Source organism: Symphodus melops, assembly GCF_947650265.1.
Source record: "Symphodus melops genome assembly, chromosome: 8".
In the NCBI taxonomy this organism is placed as follows: Eukaryota; Metazoa; Chordata; class Actinopteri; order Labriformes; family Labridae; genus Symphodus; species Symphodus melops.
In genome coordinates this window covers 6439266-6457717 of record NC_136698.1, presented here as the reverse complement: position 1 = coordinate 6457717, position 18452 = coordinate 6439266, and the positions used below count along the sequence as shown (strand labels likewise).

Below are 18452 nucleotides of genomic sequence, written 5' to 3'. Positions count from 1 at the left end.
AAGAAGCATGGAAAGCACCCAAAAGGCAACACACCTTGTTAAATAAAACACCAAGAGGAGCTGTTTCAACATGAATAAAGAAAGGCCTGCAGCTCATGAGATTAGCTTGTTGTAAATACTCATAAACATCCACAGTTGCCGTCACAGTCATTAAAATAAAAACCACCAAATGACAGAAATCCTCCTGTCAGTTTACATAAATCTAATAACTGTCAGTGGGGATTATACATCTGATTTACGAGTTTATATAGAGCATATGTCCAATTATTCCTCCCTCAGTCCCATTCAATAGCCTGAAATACTAACAAGGTTAGACATAGAATCAGAGGCAGTACAAAAACTGTTACATGCTACTTGGGCCTGCTGAGCAGAAATGCTGAATATTTGTTTCCTTTTTATTAGATAGGCCTATTAATTGTGAAGAGGAGAAATGGGAGTCTATACCTGGGGATGATGGATATTTTGATGGAAAAATCCCTCTCCCTTTTAAGGAGACTTTGGCTTGATGAGGCCATCCACAGGCACTAGAAAATATAAAAGTGATTAACCTCGACAAGCTTAATTATTATCTTTAATCAGTGCAGATAAAGATTTTGTTCTAATTCTTTAATCTAAAATAGTTTAAAATGTACAGTTTACATCTGATTTGAGAAAATCATTTAACAACGAAAAAAAAAATCCACAAACAAGTGACAACTCAACATGATGACTGCATGCACACAGAAAATAACACAGAAATAAAATCAAAACAAACAATTTCAAGTATCCAAATTTCCAAAATTTATTCATTTCAAACTGCATATTGAAAAATAATATACTCAGCTGAAATTGTACCTGTTATAAGGATGGTATTAGTTCCGGTATATATTTACATGGAGTGGTTGGCTTCTGCGTACAGGCCACAATTTTTAAAATACAACTACGGGAATGAATGTTTGGAAATAAAAACTTAAAATATCACAGTAAATATACAGGAATTGTACAAATCAATTAGAAAATAAAGAGCACAAGCGTCATACCTCTAACAGATGAAAAGTGGGAGACGGAAATATAAATTAACAACCTATAATTTAAGCTGTATGAAAGAAAACGTGTCATATCTTCCTTTATTTTATATAAGAAATTAAATGTTTAGTAACCTTAAATGATAAAAAAAAAAAACAGTATTACCTGCTTCGTTTTATGTCCCTTTTCTTTCCAATGTTTGCAGTCATAAAGGAGCATAACTGATCGCTCCTATAAACAGTTCTGCCATTTTCACTTTTTAATATTTTGTGCAGAACTGGTGTTGCCTTTATATATAAAAAAAGAAAAGAAAAATGCAACCTCTTGCAGTTTAACAATTTCATCTGATTGTAATGTTTCTTTGATAAATACTGTACAAAAGATGATTGCAATAATAAAACATTTGATTGCGACTCCCACTTTCATTTTAGTCTTCCAAACTTCATCCACCAGTGAAGAGGGGGTCTCCTATGTTCCTCTAGAGCTTCCGTAGAATAAAATGAAAGAATCATGTGTCCTTTTTCTTGGAGACTTCTATACAACTTTTTCCCACCCCGAAATTTTTCTGTACAAAAATAGTCCAACGTTAATAGTCCACAGTTTCTCTTATAAAAGTTCTTTCTTTCTCTCTCTCTCTCTCTCTCTCTCTCTCTCTGTCTGCTTACATGTGTGTTAACGGCAGCGTGCCGTTGATCGTCGTCCCGGGAACGGTACTCTGGTAGTGCCCGGACATGTGTAGCCGGGTCTGGGCGCTCTGCTCGCTGACCTCCGCCCCGGGCAAGTACATGCTGATCATGTCCCTCAGATCCCCGCTTTGGCAGCCAGGGGCGGCCCGGTGGGATGACGAGGTGACGACGGGCGGGCTGGAGCTGCTGGACTCGGACTTTACCACCGAGGAGGGTCCCATGGAGCCCAAGGCGGTCATCCCCGGCGTTGTTTGCTGGGAGTAGGACATGGAGTAAGTAGGGGAGCCGTTCATATAGGTCTGGGAGCTTGTCATCGTGTTGTACTGCAGCGCGCTCATGTCATAGCGGTGCATGGACTGCATCTGGCCCGCGTTGTGCGCGTTAAGCCCCGGGTGCTGGTAGCTGAGCTGATCCTGCATCATACCGTAACCACCGTTGGTCCAGCCGTTCATGTGTGCCGCGTAGCTGTCCATCCTCTGGTTCACTCCACCGCCCAACCCGGCCCCGACCCCTACACCGACCCCACCTCCCATCCCGTTACCTCCGGGAGTCAGCAGCCCGCCGGGCAAGGTGTACTTGTCCTTCTTCATGAGGGTCTTGGTTTTCCGCCGGGGCCGGTATTTGTAATCCGGATGCTCCTTCATGTGTAGGGCCCGCAGCCTCTTGGCTTCATCGATGAAAGGTCTCTTCTCGCTCTCTGACAGAAGTTTCCACTCTGCGCCCAGCCTCTTGCTTATCTCCGAGTTGTGCATTTTGGGGTTTTCTTGCGCCATCTTCCTCCTCTGGCCCCGGGACCACACCATGAACGCGTTCATGGGTCTTTTGACCCGCTCCGGACTGTTCTTCTGGTTGGCACCGGTGCCGGACGAGTTGGTGTTGCCCGAGCCCCCAGTGTTGGTCTGGGAAGCTGGGGGCTTCAGTTCAGTCTCCATCATGTTATACATCAGGAACCGTTTTTTGGTGGGAGCTCCCGAGCAGAGGAAAAAAAGCAAAGACACGAACTTAACGCGCCGAAGAGGCAGGACAGTGAGGAGGAGCGCGAGGCGGCAGCGAAAAAGTTACCTGTCGATTTTCCTCTGCAACTTTTTCTCTGGACAAAAATAACCCGCACCAAGCCGCGTCTCCACACTCTCTCCCTCACTCTCTCTCTCTTTGCCTCTCACTGAGTGTGTGTCAGAGTGTACGTGTGTGTGTGACAAAGAGCCTTCTCCCAATAGGTCCCTTCTATGTTGTGTCCACAAAACTTCTCCCGTCGTTTCTCCCGGAAAAAAGCATCAACAAACTGTACTTTTTCGCCTCCGTCCGCCTGAGCCTTGACAACTCCAGATAGTTTTTGAACAAGTTAATAGACAACCATTCATGTGACGAGGCTGTCAGCGAATAAATGGCTTCGACCTGGCCAATCAGAAACGGCCTGTACCCCTGACACGCCAATGGGAGGCCTTAATTAGCATAAAGGGGGCGGGGTCTGCTTTGCCCCGAGACACACACACGGACACATATGCACTATCAGGATTCACATATGAGCCAATACAAAGTACATATTTACTATTTCCAGCATTATGGAGAATATTCGCTGGGCTTATTCAGACATGGTGGCACTTTATGACCTGTTTCCAGCTTTGTTTATAGAAATAAGTAGCTACAAAAAGCGAAGTTGTAGGAAAAGTTTTACTAATTATTAAAACTTAGTAAAAAAAAAAATAAAAAAAAAAGTTTCATGTTATTTACAAAAAAGATATTTTTAATGTTGACATTCCTACATATTAGTTTAGTTTTCGTTTACAAGTCTAGCCTTAATTCTAACAGTTGATGTTACGGATAAGATATAGTCAAATAAGGGAAAGTGTTCAATAAATACATCACATTTTGACAGTTATTGTGTCAAATTGCTCTTATTCAAAAGGGGACTGCATTGTTCTGACATTAAGTCCCGGCCGTGACATTGCTGTTGTTCAAAACCAAAAAGTCACTAATTCCTTCCACTTACCACCCCCAATAACATAACAACACTTAAATAAACTTTGTTATTTAACTCAAAGCGATGAATGGCGCTGGTGTGTGAGACGGGGGGGGGGGAAGCCACGGCTGGTTTTTAGCGTTGAAAAGAGGAAAGGTAATCCAAGATGTCCCCCCCCCCTCCCCCAAGTCCCCCTCTTTGTTTAGTGAAGTTGAATGCCAACACACAGAAGGCAGACGGGCTCATCTCAGCACAAATAAGCGCTTTTTGTTTGGGATGTTGTCGCTACATCTGTCCGGACAAAGACCCAACTCCACTCCACTTCCACTGCCACAGTGATGCTGTTGTTGTTGAGGGGCTTTGTAGTGCTGTTTGAGAGGCACGGCCTACAGGGTACACGAGAGGAGGCGAAATAAAGGTAAGGAATATTAAAAGATAAAGTGTGTTTGCACAAAAAGGATGCACCTCTTTCATAATAAGCCTGAACAAGCGTGTCCGCCAATTAGTGAATGAAAACAGTGGCCTCCACCTGCCTCACTTCATTCTGGATCAAACGGAGCACACTGGGATTATTACCAGATGAAAACGGCATCATCTGATTTAAGGACAAAATTGTTCTCTCACATGGTTTTAGTGCTCAAAGTGAACAAAGTTTTCAGCAGGGTTGGAAATGTTGGATCCACTTGTTTCTGTTTTTTTTCCCCCTTGAATATCCATCAATCTGAAGCGGAAGGCGTCCTACTGCGTGACACAAGTGCCGCCTACTGGACAGATAGAGAACTGCAGGAAGGCCAACAAGCCCTAACAGATTTTTACCAGAGAATTAAGAAGGAATGGATGATGGGATGTTTTTAAAAGTCGGTTGAAATGTAAAAAGAGGCACAGTAACACTTAAAATATAAGGACAGGCAAATAAAACATTAGAAAAAGAAACGGTCTGACAAAAACGACCAAAACGAACAGAAAAAACAGGTAGGCCTATTCAGACTGGTTTGGAAATGTCAGCCAGACAACCCCAATTATTAAAGCTAGATCGAGAACACACACCTGAAATAATTCAATTTAAATGCGTGTCTCCAGATTAAATCATAATTGAAAGCGAATAGATCAAGCCTTATTATTTTGTTTTAGTCATTTGATAATAAATGGAGGAGCGGAGCCCTCGTGCTCTCATTATGCCGGCCCTGGCAACCTTACATAAGATTCATCTTGTGCTTAATAGGCTGCGAGAGGCGACACATGCAGCTCGCTCCATTATAATGCAAGGTTGAAATGGGCCGCTCGGCTGCTATCTGCATCTGAGTGTGTTCCCCGCTACCTCTAATCTGCTTATGATAATAAAGGAACAGCGGGGCCCTGCAGCTCACTGAAAGCACACCCCATCCAGCCGGGAATGGCCCTGCATCCACAATCATCCTGAATTAAAGCCGTTGTTTGACAAAAAAACAGGAGAAACACACGGGGCGGCTCTCTGGACCACTTGTAAACCCCCCCCCCCCCCCCCAGCTGAGATGCACAATAAATAATAGCAGAGAAGAACGACGGAATTATACAAATATACTATTTAGAGGTTATGCACACTTAGTTGATGCAAAAATACCACCAAAACGAGCAAAATATAATAAAGTTATTCCAACAAAAACGCTTGTCATTGGGCCTAATGGAAAGTAACATTTGTGATGCGAAATTGTACTGATAGTTTCACATTTCAGTCAATCAAAGTAAAAAAGAGGAAAGTAAAAAAAATAAAATAATACACACCAGATCTATATTTAAGGCAAATTAGTCAATTAACAAATCCGGTTAAACGAAGACAACATGATAATGGCACAATGTGAATGAGAAGAACAGATTAAAGAGGAAACGCAAATAAACGTGTCTTTTCTTGCCACTAGGGGCCGTATCAGGGGCTGGGGACAAACCAGGAAAAACAAGTTATTCTAAAAGTAACAAGTCCGTTCAAATGTGAAATATATACATATTTTTTTGATTTGTGGAAATATAATATTTATTTGTATTTGACGCCACCGAAGAGCTTTCGACAGGTGCTGACGCTATGGTTTGTTATATGATAGTTTCTGTTTTATGTCATGTAAAACAAAGAAACTACAGTAATTAATTATTGATTTGATTTAACGCCTCTATAACGTTAAATAAATCCTATCAAGCTACTCAGCATAAACACTACGAATGAAGTTAAATTGACAAGAAAGTTTTTAACGTATTCAGCTATAATGTAGTCTAATAAATGATCAAGCGTGCTTACAATGAAAACAATGATATTGATACATTGAGTAAATCATAGTCCTTAAAAAAACGAATAAAAACTCATCCATTTTATTAAAAGATATTGAGGGATTTTTGCTGACTAAAACTGTCATATATTTAAAAATGCTTACAATAAACACTTAAAGTGTCAAAAAAATATACAATCAAATTAATAATTATTAATAAATAAATGGCAAACTTGGTGATCACATCTGTAAAGTCTGCGCACACAGTATCCATGTGTTTGTTAAACTGAAGCAGCCAACAAAATCTCAGACAGTCAGTGCAGCTCTTGATGCCATGCGGTGTCATTCCACAACACAGCGTGTTTTACATACACACCGCCTCAAACACACACTTACATACACACCGACACACACACACATACACACACACACACACACACACACACAAACACACCCAGGGCTTCTCCTCTCCACCGCACTCAGACTTACTGCCAGTTTGGGGAGTTGTCTTCCTCTCGTCGTCATTGGCACAAATTAAACAAGATGCCATTTTTCGCTCAACCTCCTCCGTAATTTCCTCTCGCTTCACCCAGGCAAAGGAACACTTAAACTTGCCCGAGAAAAGAGCCCACGAAACCGGCTCTGAAACGTCCAAACCTTGCGGCACCCTCTTCATGTTCAACCCTCAAAAAGTCCCCCGGGTAGTCCGGGTAGTTTGGATCCGTCAGCCGGTGCGCTGTGGCCGGCGTGCAGCTTCATGGAGCCCCGCTCTGCCTGTGTGGAGCTCCGCTGTCTTCTTTCCGCGAGCCCTGCAACAAGAAAAGCCGTTTATGGCGACACACAATGTGAAAAGGGGGCCGATTTAAAAAGGAGAAGAATGCAAGCAAGAACAACAAAAGTCAGTTATAGCAAAGTCTATGCCTCTCCTCTCCTATCTTCCACCCCCTAGCTTAGCCCACATAATGAGCAGGAAAAAGCTTTATATTTTGTTCACTGGGTATTCACAGATAATTTGAAGCCATTGTTTCTGCCACAGATGGTTCTTTTTAATACAATAACGGTGCTCTTTGTGAATAGCGAGCCCACAATAAAAATCTAAAGCGTCCTCCTGAATAACCATTTTGTTCTCTCTTGTATAGGCCGAACAAAAGCGCCAGTGAGGTAATGGCCTGCCTTATTGAAAGCCTCAGAATGGGGATTTGATAAAGATTTTTTTTTCTCTCCTTTTTTCCTTTTTTTTTTTTTTTTTGCACAAAGTACACGGCAATGTCACAGAGAAACTGACACGGCATGAAAAGGAAAAAAGGCTGAAAAAAGTGCTTACTATTTCAGGATAGGGTTGCAACTGTTACTAAAATGTAAACGTCATTATGACTATTATTATTATTATTATTATTATTATTATTAACCTATTATAATTATCATTATTTCTTCTTAACTTTGTGCAAGAGTCAGAGGTAATAGGTTGTTTTTGGGTTCTGCAGCAGAGCAGGTCAGGTGCAGGCGTGTTATGGATTTTACAATGGAGCTTAAATCCAGAATACATTAGCCTCAAAAGGTCTGCTATGGATTTGGCACACAGTCTCATAATTTTGCATAGGGTGAGTCAAAGTTGTGCTTGATAGAATTAAGTATTCAGGCTGCATACCCTTGGTGTCTTTGCAGAAACCCTCCTGTTTCTAAATCTAGCCTGTTCCCTACAATCGTGCAGAAATATTGCATGCCCTTAAAGCTATGATAACACAGTGTGAAATGTCATAAATGCATGGATGTTAATGGGTGAAAATCACGCAGAATAATGTTAAAAGTCAGGTTGAGATGCACGCCTGCAGGTGTTTGCAGAAAACATGTAATAGCTCCTCCAGGATGGATCCTGTGGCCGTGTACGCTTGATGTTATTTGTAATTAACTCATGGCTAATCAATAAAGTGTTTAACAGGAAGCACAATGGACACATAAGGGGATGATCCCAAGCCAAACATATTGGATGTCAGTGATCGTTACAAGGTGAGGACACCCTGTCTGTCACAGGGGCGGCGGGTGAGAGTTTGGAGGGTGGGTAGGGGAGATAGGGCCACAAGATGAGGGAAGGAGAGAAGGCCAGAGGAGAGGATACAGAGGGGATAAAGGAAGGAATAATGGAGGAGAGGAGAGGTGAGGAGAAAAGAGCAAAGAATCCTATTTCAGCTCAGCCATAGCGTAGGTCACAGAGCTACAGATAAACACACACAGGATCAGTTTCCATCTACAACCATTACCCCTCAGCCTTCTAACAATCACAGGTATGAAAACACTAACACACAAACATGGATTATGAACCAGGCCTTTGTCACATGGGAAGGAGACACAAAAAGACTTGTTTGGTTGGGGAGCACAGATGAGACAACATGAAGCTCTTCAGATGCAAAAAAAAAAAAAAAAAGGTGGTTTGTTATATTTGCAAGAGGTCACTTCACTCATCACTTTTTTTTCAATTATCTTTGCAAAAAACATGAATTCCTCAAATGCCGGGACAAAACCTGATGTAGCTAAACAAATAAAAATACACAAAAATCCAGAGCCAAAAAAACCCAAACATTGATCTTAACAAAAGTCCCACCTTGTTTTAACCATCAAGAATTGAGTTCATGAAGTCATTTTCATTCACTGTCAACACTCATGGTCCCACACCAATTTTTTTTTTCTTGCTTCGCTCCACTTGCGCAAAGATTTAAATACCCTGAAAATATGTAGAATTTAGCAGTTTTCAACCTCATTCTAAGAATACATAGTTACCGTACATATGGTTTTCAAACTGCTTATTAAAATAAATCAGAAACTTTGTTTTTGTAGAAAAAAGCTGCATTTTTCTTTAATTTGCTTTGATTTACTTATGGCCTTGCAGTATTTTACATAACAAAATACTTGTGCACAAACTAAGATGTCCTTAAGAAGAGATCATCTATTTTCATGATTTATCTTTAACTGATGGAAAAGGTTAAAGATTAATGAATCACTGACATCAACTTTGTTTCTTCCACTGAATAAGGGAGGGTTTGATTTTTCTGCATTCACCTTCCATACCAGCAAATAACAAACCCTCAACCTATGTTTGAACAACATCACATTCTTTCTATCACATATTGTTGTGTGTTTTTTGAATGCTAAATATCGGGATAATTTCATCCAAGAAATGCAGGATTTACAGTTTTATAAAGATTTCTTTTCATTTGCTGTAAAACACTCGTGACATGTCATCATTTTCTCTTTCTAAAATCCACTCACACACAGACTGATGTCTGGAATTAAGTTGTTTTTCATCCTTACTGGCTGTGACGGCTGAACAAAAAGTCAAAAGAGCAGCACATACAGAAAACAAGAAAGGAATCCTAGGACACAAACAACATAACCAAGGCCTTTGCCATCACTGAGCTCATAGAGGAATTACATCGACACCAAAAAGAAACAGATACAGTTTGTTGACAGATGAAATGCCATGTGGAAATAGAACATCACAGATCTGATAGGACAGTTAGGATAGTAAGTCTGGTGTTTTGGGTGAAAAGAGAAAAATTCGAAAGAGAGAGAAAGCGAGAGGGAGAGGATCATATGCTCTCAGTGTGAAAAGGCTTAGCAGTTCAGAAATATGACTTTGGCTCTTTATCTGATCAATCTGTGCCACATATATTCTAAATCACAGACACACCACTCATATTAGAGAGCCGGAGCGCTTTTAATTACAAAACCATCCACAGGGGCAGAGAGGGAAAGAGAGAGAGTATCACGAGAGCCTGCAGAAAGACCATCATCATCTCTGAATGCTAATGCACTTTTACATAGAATCTGTCTATTGATACACACACACACACACACACACACACACACACACACACACACACACACAAACATCAGCACACACACTCGTGTCAGCTTTTCCATATGCATGAGAGCAGACACATTTACTGCATCTGTTTTGTGTTTTTCTTGCAGCTCGGTCTGAAGGGAGATCCACAGTGGGCTTCTCTTTCTTTTGTGTGTCTGCGCAGTGTGTGTGTGTGTGTGTGTGTGTGTGTGTGTGTGTGTGTGTGTGTGTGTGTGTGGGTTACAGGCATACTGACACAATAATCAGTAAAAGGAAGGGGGATTCTATTGTAGGAGATGTAGCCAACCAACTGTCAATCATGTCTCTCTCTCTCTCTCTCTCTCTCTCTCTCTCTCTCTCTCACACACACACACACACACACTGCTAAACTTGTCCTTGAGCAGAAATAGTATTGCAGAAAGGCTGTTTTGAGGCTCATGCTGGGTCACTGTTAAGGTTCATAAAACTATAAAGGTGTTATCTATTCAGTTCGTGTTCACTCACTCAAACATCCCTTCCTGTCCTGAAATGTGCAGAGAACTTATTTCAGTATTGAGCAGTTTGGTGGAGGTGTTATGACGTTTATGTCACATGACCGGTCAGCTACCATTCCATCGTTGTGCAAAAGCTAAAGCGGCTCCTCTTGGTGCGCGTCAGTCACTTCTTTAACGCTTATTCTTTGATGCTGTAGATGAGTCCAACTACACGTGCCATTGATATCAAGGCAAAAATAATCCTTGGACTTTGCTGCGTCCTTTCTTTGTCATCTTCCCCAAGTTCGACCTGTATGTTAACATGTTTCTGCTCGCAACATTCTGCCATCAAATCCTTATTTCATGCTATTTACGTGACCAAGAATACTTAAAAATTGACATAGGAACAACTAAATGTGGCTGTGTGGATTATGTGACCATGTAGAAGAGCAGGTAAAGGTCTGATTTGGACTCACTCAGCACTTCTCCACCTGATGATGTAATTGATGTGGACAAATAGCCTTTTACCAAAGTCTTCAAAATGCTGGTATGGACATAAATTTGCATATACAAACAGCATTTTCAAATGTATCTGCCGTAGCACGGACATGGTCAGACCCTGAAAAGTGCAGGTCAGACGCAGTAAAGTTGTGGAGGATTAGGGCTTTTAAGATACTAAAATGCTGACCACCATGTGGGGGAGATGTGTGTGTGTGTGTGTGTGTGTGTGTGGGGGGGGGGGGGTATAGGGTCGGTCAGTCCTGTGGCTGTTTGTTCAGCAACCAGGCAGGAAGAAAGACACGTACACACAGCTGCCCCATATTTACAGAACAACCAACTTCACTGGCATCTCATTAATGAAGAATGCAACATAAACAGTTTGAACAGGGCAGTTACAGGAAGTTTCCTTTGGATGCCTCCAGCAGGTCGCCATGCTTTAACAGGTGTCGTTCATGTTACGGAGTTACTTTGGATTTAAGTGTTTGTATCTATAATCCAGCATGACTCTATCATACTAGAGATTTAAATGGTAAACTCAAAAAATTCTACGTAGATTGCAGTGAAATTTGGTACAGCCATTCATGTATCTTCATAATACATTTTTATATCTTTGGTGATATTTTGTTAGTTTTATTAGCTTTCCCATTGGATCCATAATCACATATCAAATTCTAAGCTTTGTGATCAAATACTTTTAAGGTTGAATACATTTACATCTGTCTTTTTTGTGCTTTTAATGCTGAAATGATTAAATACAATAGCATAAAGTATTTCTCAAATCATCAGCATTTCATCATTTCCATGATTAGCTTTGGCAATTTTAGCCTCAGAGACTCAATCAAGCTTTTTAAACTGTCCTCAGTTTACATTGTTCCATACTTAATCCTGCTATTCTGAGTGCGTTGGTGCGTTATAATTACCCTAACTCCACACACACTTAATGGTTGCTATCTTGGCAACATAACAGAGGAGTTGCAGATTGCAGTGTATTTCCACAAAGTGTCACAGGGGGAATACATAATAAACTTCAAGTTACAGAATAATCTTTGTTATTTCTTATTTAAGTTAAAATGATTTGAAGCACAAACTCTCCATTTGAAAGAAAAAGCAAACAAATATTAGGCACTTCATTTCCAGGATATTAACATTGTCTATATTGATTTTAGACTAGAGATGCATCGACTGGGAAAATCATGGCTGATAACGATCTTTTAAAAATCCATTTGTCCGATTGTTGATAGCGATGCTTTTTTTGTGATTTTTTTTGCTGTTAGACTCCCACACTGCCAACAGTTCATCTCATGTTTGACCATGAAAACGAGGGATTTCTTAAAACGCCTCTTCTTTGAATAAGCAGTTACGTGTATGACAGATAAACACCAATATTAACCAGATGCAGCAGTGCATCCCTATTTGAGACCACCCTACATTATCTAAATGGACACATTATGCATTACGTATAGATACAGTGTATTACAGGCAGTAGATGCATTTAAGGAGAGAACACTGGGATACATTTCTGTTCATCTTCGTGTCCTCATCATATCAGTGTGTTCTACATTCAGACATTAGATAAGATATAACTTTATTGATCCCCGATGGGGAAACTTGGGTGCAGCAGCAGCAGCAGCAGTATAGAATCAAAAAGAAAAAGAAAAAAAAATGAATAAAAAAGTAACATAAATACAATTACAAGTAGAAGACTATACATAAAGATATATTGTAGGAATAAACCCCAAAAACACTGACTGGAGAAGCAGTCAAACCAAACATTGAAAGAGCTGAGGTGAAAAATAAAGAGTGAATATGCCATGAGGAGGGATGGATAAGTCAATGAAGAGATAGCATTTTAAATGTTACTTCAATACAAGCTAAATTTTAAGAACCACTTCTTGACAAACTCGTCAAGAAGTGTTGACTGATGGTTACTAATGGCCCAGTCAGATTAGTTGACCAACTACATGACTGACATTAAAAACCAATAAATTACAACCATCATTGAGACAAATACTACATGAAAACATGGCGGTTTGATCACCAGATTTTCAAAGTATTTTACAGACATCATATTAAAATGATGATTTACATAATGGCTAACTGACAGTTGATTGACAGATAATAATGATCAGAACCAATAATAAGTGATTACTCATCAAATCGACGAGCATCAAGAATGTGATTGATGGCTCTTATGTCAGGAGTGTTTAAAAAAACAGATTTAAGCCTAAAACATCTAATCGAAACATCAGATCATCCAGATGAAGCAGCCTCATTTACTGAGCTGATTGGTGGTTATTTCTGATCAAGTCAGATTAGCAGACAGACTCAAAGGACAACTCTTGTGTCAGAGTGACTGCTGTTAATTTGAGCAGGGCCGGTTTCAAGTATCAGACACTGAGAGAGAGCAATCTGGTTATAAGCCAAATAATCAAGATGGATTTGTGGTTCTTAAATATTCAACATAGTATTTAGCATTCGTACACCAGAGCGGATTCGAAAGACAGAACAACACAACTACCCTGAGCAGGTCGAGGGTCCACTCAGATAACTTAATTTGTATATATTTTGAGATCTTTGTGTCAACAGCAATTAAACAAAAGGAGACAATATTTTGGTTTACAACATTCCCCCCCAAAAAAATCTAAAATCGGATTAACCTTGATCAGTGAAAAGATATAAACTTGAATTAAATCATAACAGACTTTTAAAAACTGGCAGTTAGATTGATCAAGCAGCAGTGTGTAACCAAACAGTTATGATTTGTCGAACTGCATTGCAATTACTGAAATTACAGCAGAATGTTTCTCTTTGCTTTTTCTGCTTTGAATTACCCACACATCCAACAGTTTTGAAAAAAATCATTGTTTGTTTGTTGTTTCACTGAAGCGTTTTGAAATGTGTATGCCCTTGCAACAGAGAAGACCATTTGACCAACATATATTTGAAAACATTTTACACAATGACCATCAAAACATTTTAATAATTCAATATGTGGCAAAAAAAGAAAACAATAAAAAGAGGAATACATCTCCCTGATTTGGCAAAAATTAAATGTAAAGATGAGCTGAAATACTATTTTTTCCTATATGCTTAAAACACCTAAAGGTATCACATGTAGAATATCATTGCAATGTTTACATTAAAATATCTAAAAAAAACTAAAAATGAACCAAACCTGTGAGACATATTTTTTTGTTGATAATGTTGACAATAGATTAAATATTCAAAATGTTCTTATGAAAGAGACAAAGCCTAGATTTAATAGCCGTGGTGGCCATGACAGATAACATGTTTATCGTTGCCAAGGAAACACCAGATGTTATTTCAAAGACCGCTGCATAAGGAAGTGGGAGCTGCTACTGAGAGCTGCCGTACTGTTGCTGTCTGTGCTGCCGTGATAAAAAAACATCAGGTAATTTAACCTCGGATAAGTAGGAAGTAAACATATTCTCTTCCTCAGATCTGTTTCGCCCGTTCGTCTCGACTACGGTCAACTCCCCGCAAGTCATCTTTTGTTACTGTTTTGATAGCAGTGAAATTAACATATCGCACTGTACGAAACTTTAAGCTCAAACTTGGATTTTCAATTGACTACCACTGAAATGTGGCAGCACTAAACACAGAGATGTCAAAGCCATGATAAATATTTACATACTACCTCGTGGATATACACCTGAAAAAATGAGACAATATGCTTATTTGCACTTTTTAAACATACTGTAGGCTATAATTTACCCTCTATATTCATTTCTAAGCCTCTTCCTCACACACTCTTTGATTGAGCTTCCATACAGTGTTAAACCCCACAGTCAGTAATATACACAGGCCTCAACACACACACATCCACACACTGCGGGTACATTACACATGTACACATACAAGATATTTCACACTCACTCCATCATACACTCATCTCTCTCCCCTCTCATCTCTCTCCCGGCCACCACTGGTTTTGTTTACAGGCCAATTTGAATGAGAATGAATCTCTCTCGGCTGTTTCTAGAAAGCACTCTAATCCACGCAGGCTGCTGCGAGGCCCCGGCCCTTTGTTTGGGATTACTGCAGCTTAGCGCTAGCTAACAATGAGGAGATGAGCAGCTCACCTCATCGCCGCTAATGAAGTGTGGAGAGTCATTTAGCCGCTAGCTAGCTGCTACAGAGCCGGGATGATACCCTCAAACACGCCTGCACACACACAGATACACACACAACATGTTTGTACTACTATGCATGTGAGGACACAAGCTGGTGATATTTTATTTCTGCACTTCTTATCCCTCTCAGAAATACTCTGAACCTCTTGAACTCAAGTGTTGCCCTTACATTTCCTATTAAGTAGCTTCAAAGTGAGAAAATGAAGCGAGATCATTGCAAACTGCAAAACATCGCCCCAGTTACAGTCAGTATCATGATTTAAAGGTTTCATTTCAACTATTCTGAATAACTTGAGTAATAAAAGTGAACCAAAGGAGTCATTATTTCAGCATTATGAAAATGTTCAATGACTTTTGGCTTTATGGAGCATTGCAAAGAGTCAGCTATACTGTATGTTATAGTTGGTGGAGAAAAAAAACAAGGTTAAAGAACAGTGGACTATTCTTAAGAAGGAAAAAACACAACTCAAATGAGCAACAGTTCTACTGAATGAGTCAAAATGGTGAACAAATCTGTCGTAATAAGTTTATAAAGTGATACTTTGTACAGGATAGAAACTTGTTTAAAGCAGGACAAGTGAGAAGACTGACACGAAAGAAGAAGGAGTTTGGATGGAGAACATATCACACACTATAAGGATGTTACCCATTGGTGTCTGAAGATTTGCTAGTGCCGAACAGTAGTGCTCGCCATTTTGGAAATGCTGACCCTCGGTCAGTTTAGAAAAAGGAAAAGAGGTGGAAGAGACGGCCTAAAGCCACCTGGCAACCAGCGGACACGCCCATCTGTCAGTCATTTCAGCAAGGTCGCTAATCATGAAAATATCTTTCTTTTTGAACTAAGCTATATTTCTGTTGTAAAGATTTAGCAGACAGCCTCAAGAGGACACATGAGGAACTGCAGTTTTTTGCACTTATGCATTGGTTACATTTCTAAAAGCCAGAGATTTCCACATTATTAAAAGTTGAAGAAACAACGTAGCTGCGATTTTCCACACAGCATGAATTCGAACCACGCAAGTTACAAGGTATGTCAGAGACGGATGAAGCTAATGATGGATCATGTTTGGAACCCCCCCCAAAAAGGGGGGGGGGGCAACGAATAGCTACGAATAGCAATAGCTATAAGCACAATTTCAACATGCTCTGATGCTCTGGTTTACAGCTTGTTTATGTTATATCCAGACCAATATCCAATATCAAGACACTAAATTACCTTAACCTCATTGTATATAGTAGATGTGTTTATGTAACAAGCTGTGCATGTTTGTGTCAAGGAAAAGGATCTCTTTAACTATGTGGCTGTGTTACAACAGGATTTTTTAATATGACTTAACCATTAAAATATCTGAAGCTTTTGCTTGAATACCTCAAGGTGTGATATGCATGAATCCATAAAGTGAAAGGTGGATAAATGTTTGCCACTCTGACAACAGTTTCAAGGTTCAAAATACCTTTGCTCACTTTTATAAACTATACTGCTTTTTGGCATCTCGTAACTTTTCATCTTGTGAATATATTATTTAGAGGGAATTTGAGGACTCCAAACAACTTTGTGTAATTCTCATACTGGGACTATTGAAAACCTGATGAAAAGAAAAAGGTATATACATTAAAAAAAAAAAAAAAGGTATTTTAATGTTTTATGTTTTTGATCAGAAAACAAATGAATACATGAACATGCTTTCTGGTCTTTGTGCAAATGTGTGTGTGTGTGTGTGTGTGTGTGTGTGTGTGTGTGTGTGTGTGTGTGTGTGTGTGTGTGTGTGTGCAATGGGGAGGAATATAAGCCATGGTCACCAGGGTGAAGAGGCACCAAGGCAACAGGAGAAGCAAGAAGATTTAAGCCTGGCAGAGACACACAGATAGCACAGGTCCACACTGAGAGTATGTTGGCGTGTCTTCTGACAGACTGACTGAGCTGGCATCTGATTAACACAGACTAACGAGAGGAGAGGATTCTGATGTTTATCCAGGTCTACGGATGATCGTGGCAGGTTCAGACCTCTGTGCTGGACTTGGATGGTTAACAGGGGAATGGCAGAGCCTTGGTAGTGAACCAGGACATTCCCCTGACTTTTAGACGAACACACACACACACACACACACACACACAGACACACACACACACACGTGCAGATTACACATGCACATTGGTACACAGACAGAGAGCTGTGACAAAGTTTGATCTTTGAGGCCCTGACACACCAAGCACACAGCAAAGAACTAATGTCGACGAAGGCCATCTGTGGCGATGCCACACATTGCCTTTTGTCTAAGAGTTGCACTAAAACACACTGCAGCTGATAGCAGACCACAACGTAAGTTCTGCACATTCATGCGTGAGAGGAAATAATTTCCCATGCTAGAAGTAGTTGGTTGTCATGATATGAGAAGACCATTTTCACGCACAACTCATATTATAGCTTGCCTACTAATCGAGAATAATGTCTAATAAAACATTGAAAATGGCACTGGCGTTGTCAGCCCTTGGTCTTTTAGTGGAAAAAGAAGAGGTGAAACCGCACTAATGGGTGAAAGCATGGATAGTACAGCGGCAGACTCAAGAGGCTTTTTTGAGAAAAAAAAAATTAAACTTCTGAACAGCCAATCAGAGAGATTCCTCTTCCTACTGACGCGATTCAACATGTCAACTCAGCCAAAAAAAGCAGACGGGGCAAAAACTACAGCAACCCGCTAACCAGGACCGACGATCTCCTTGGTGTGTCAGGGCCTTTGAGGGTTGGAGGTTAAATGCTGACATGTGTGATTGGTAGTAAATGTAGAGATCTGGCCAAAAAAGCAAAGCAAAATAAGGAACTGGAATTGGAAACATAACTTTGAGTCGTGCTTTCTGTTGACGGTCACAGTTTGGTGACATGTTTACTGCAGGGCTTCCCCCTTAAGAAACATCCACTCCTTACATGCTTGTTAATATTTGCAGACTCGTGTGTCCCACCTTTCTCTCGTCTATTTAGCAGCTGGTCTTACGAAACAAAGTTAACAGGGAAAAGTATTTCTTGTAATTCCTAAAGACCGAACTCTTTCACAACCAGAAAATAATGCGTAAGTAGTGTCATCACAGAAACAAACAGTATTGGTGTAAAGTGGGTCATTCTACGACATATAGACCACAGTCTGAATTGACAAAGACTGAAGGGATAGAGGTGTTTCACGTGCAGTTTGAATGCTTTAAACAAATTCAAGAAGTGAATGCATAAAGTGAAGAAAAATGTCTTTCCTTCAGATGTGAGGTTACGATTTTTGAGTCGAACATGAATTATTTGAGGACGACTCATGTTAACACATTGAACTAGAAGAACATTGAATGTAGGAAATAACATTCCTAAGAAGAATAAACTATTGAAAAGGTCACTTTTGTAAGTCCTGAAAGTTTTATGAATATTAGAACATATTGATTTGGTGAACAAAGGATCAAATGAATGCTGCCATAGAATTAAATAAAATACATAGAAACTTATTATTAACAATCCAAACACTTCCATACAGTACTACCACATGGCCATGTCAGACATACTTTAGATATGTATCAGCATAAAGCTAGGTCAGAGAGTCAATCTTTTCTGACTATCTGAAT

The 18452-nt window shown here is 40.0% G+C and overlaps 1 protein-coding gene and 1 long non-coding RNA gene across 3 annotated transcripts in view; both read right to left on the bottom strand.

The window, feature by feature from the left end:
* LOC306827644 overlaps positions 1-18452 on the bottom strand; it is a 75358-nt gene that overhangs the window by 35251 nt on the left and 21655 nt on the right. For both annotated transcript variants that reach the window (XR_013779654.1, XR_013779655.1), the window contains one exon: positions 6375-6694. This is a non-coding gene — a long non-coding RNA (uncharacterized lncRNA). The remainder of the gene's footprint in view (positions 1-6374; positions 6695-18452) is intronic.
* On the bottom strand, positions 1622-3375 carry sox2 (SRY-box transcription factor 2). Its single transcript, XM_079349883.1, has one exon. It carries the CDS (start codon positions 2633-2635, stop codon positions 1667-1669), a length of 969 nt encoding a protein of 322 aa, XP_079206009.1. The 5' UTR covers positions 2636-3375; the 3' UTR covers positions 1622-1666.

Excerpts from the sequence above, each read along its gene's own strand:
- sox2 (XM_079349883.1), bottom strand. The coding sequence starts at position 2,635 with ATGTATAACATGATGGAGACTGAACTGAAGCCCCCAGCTTCCCAGACC.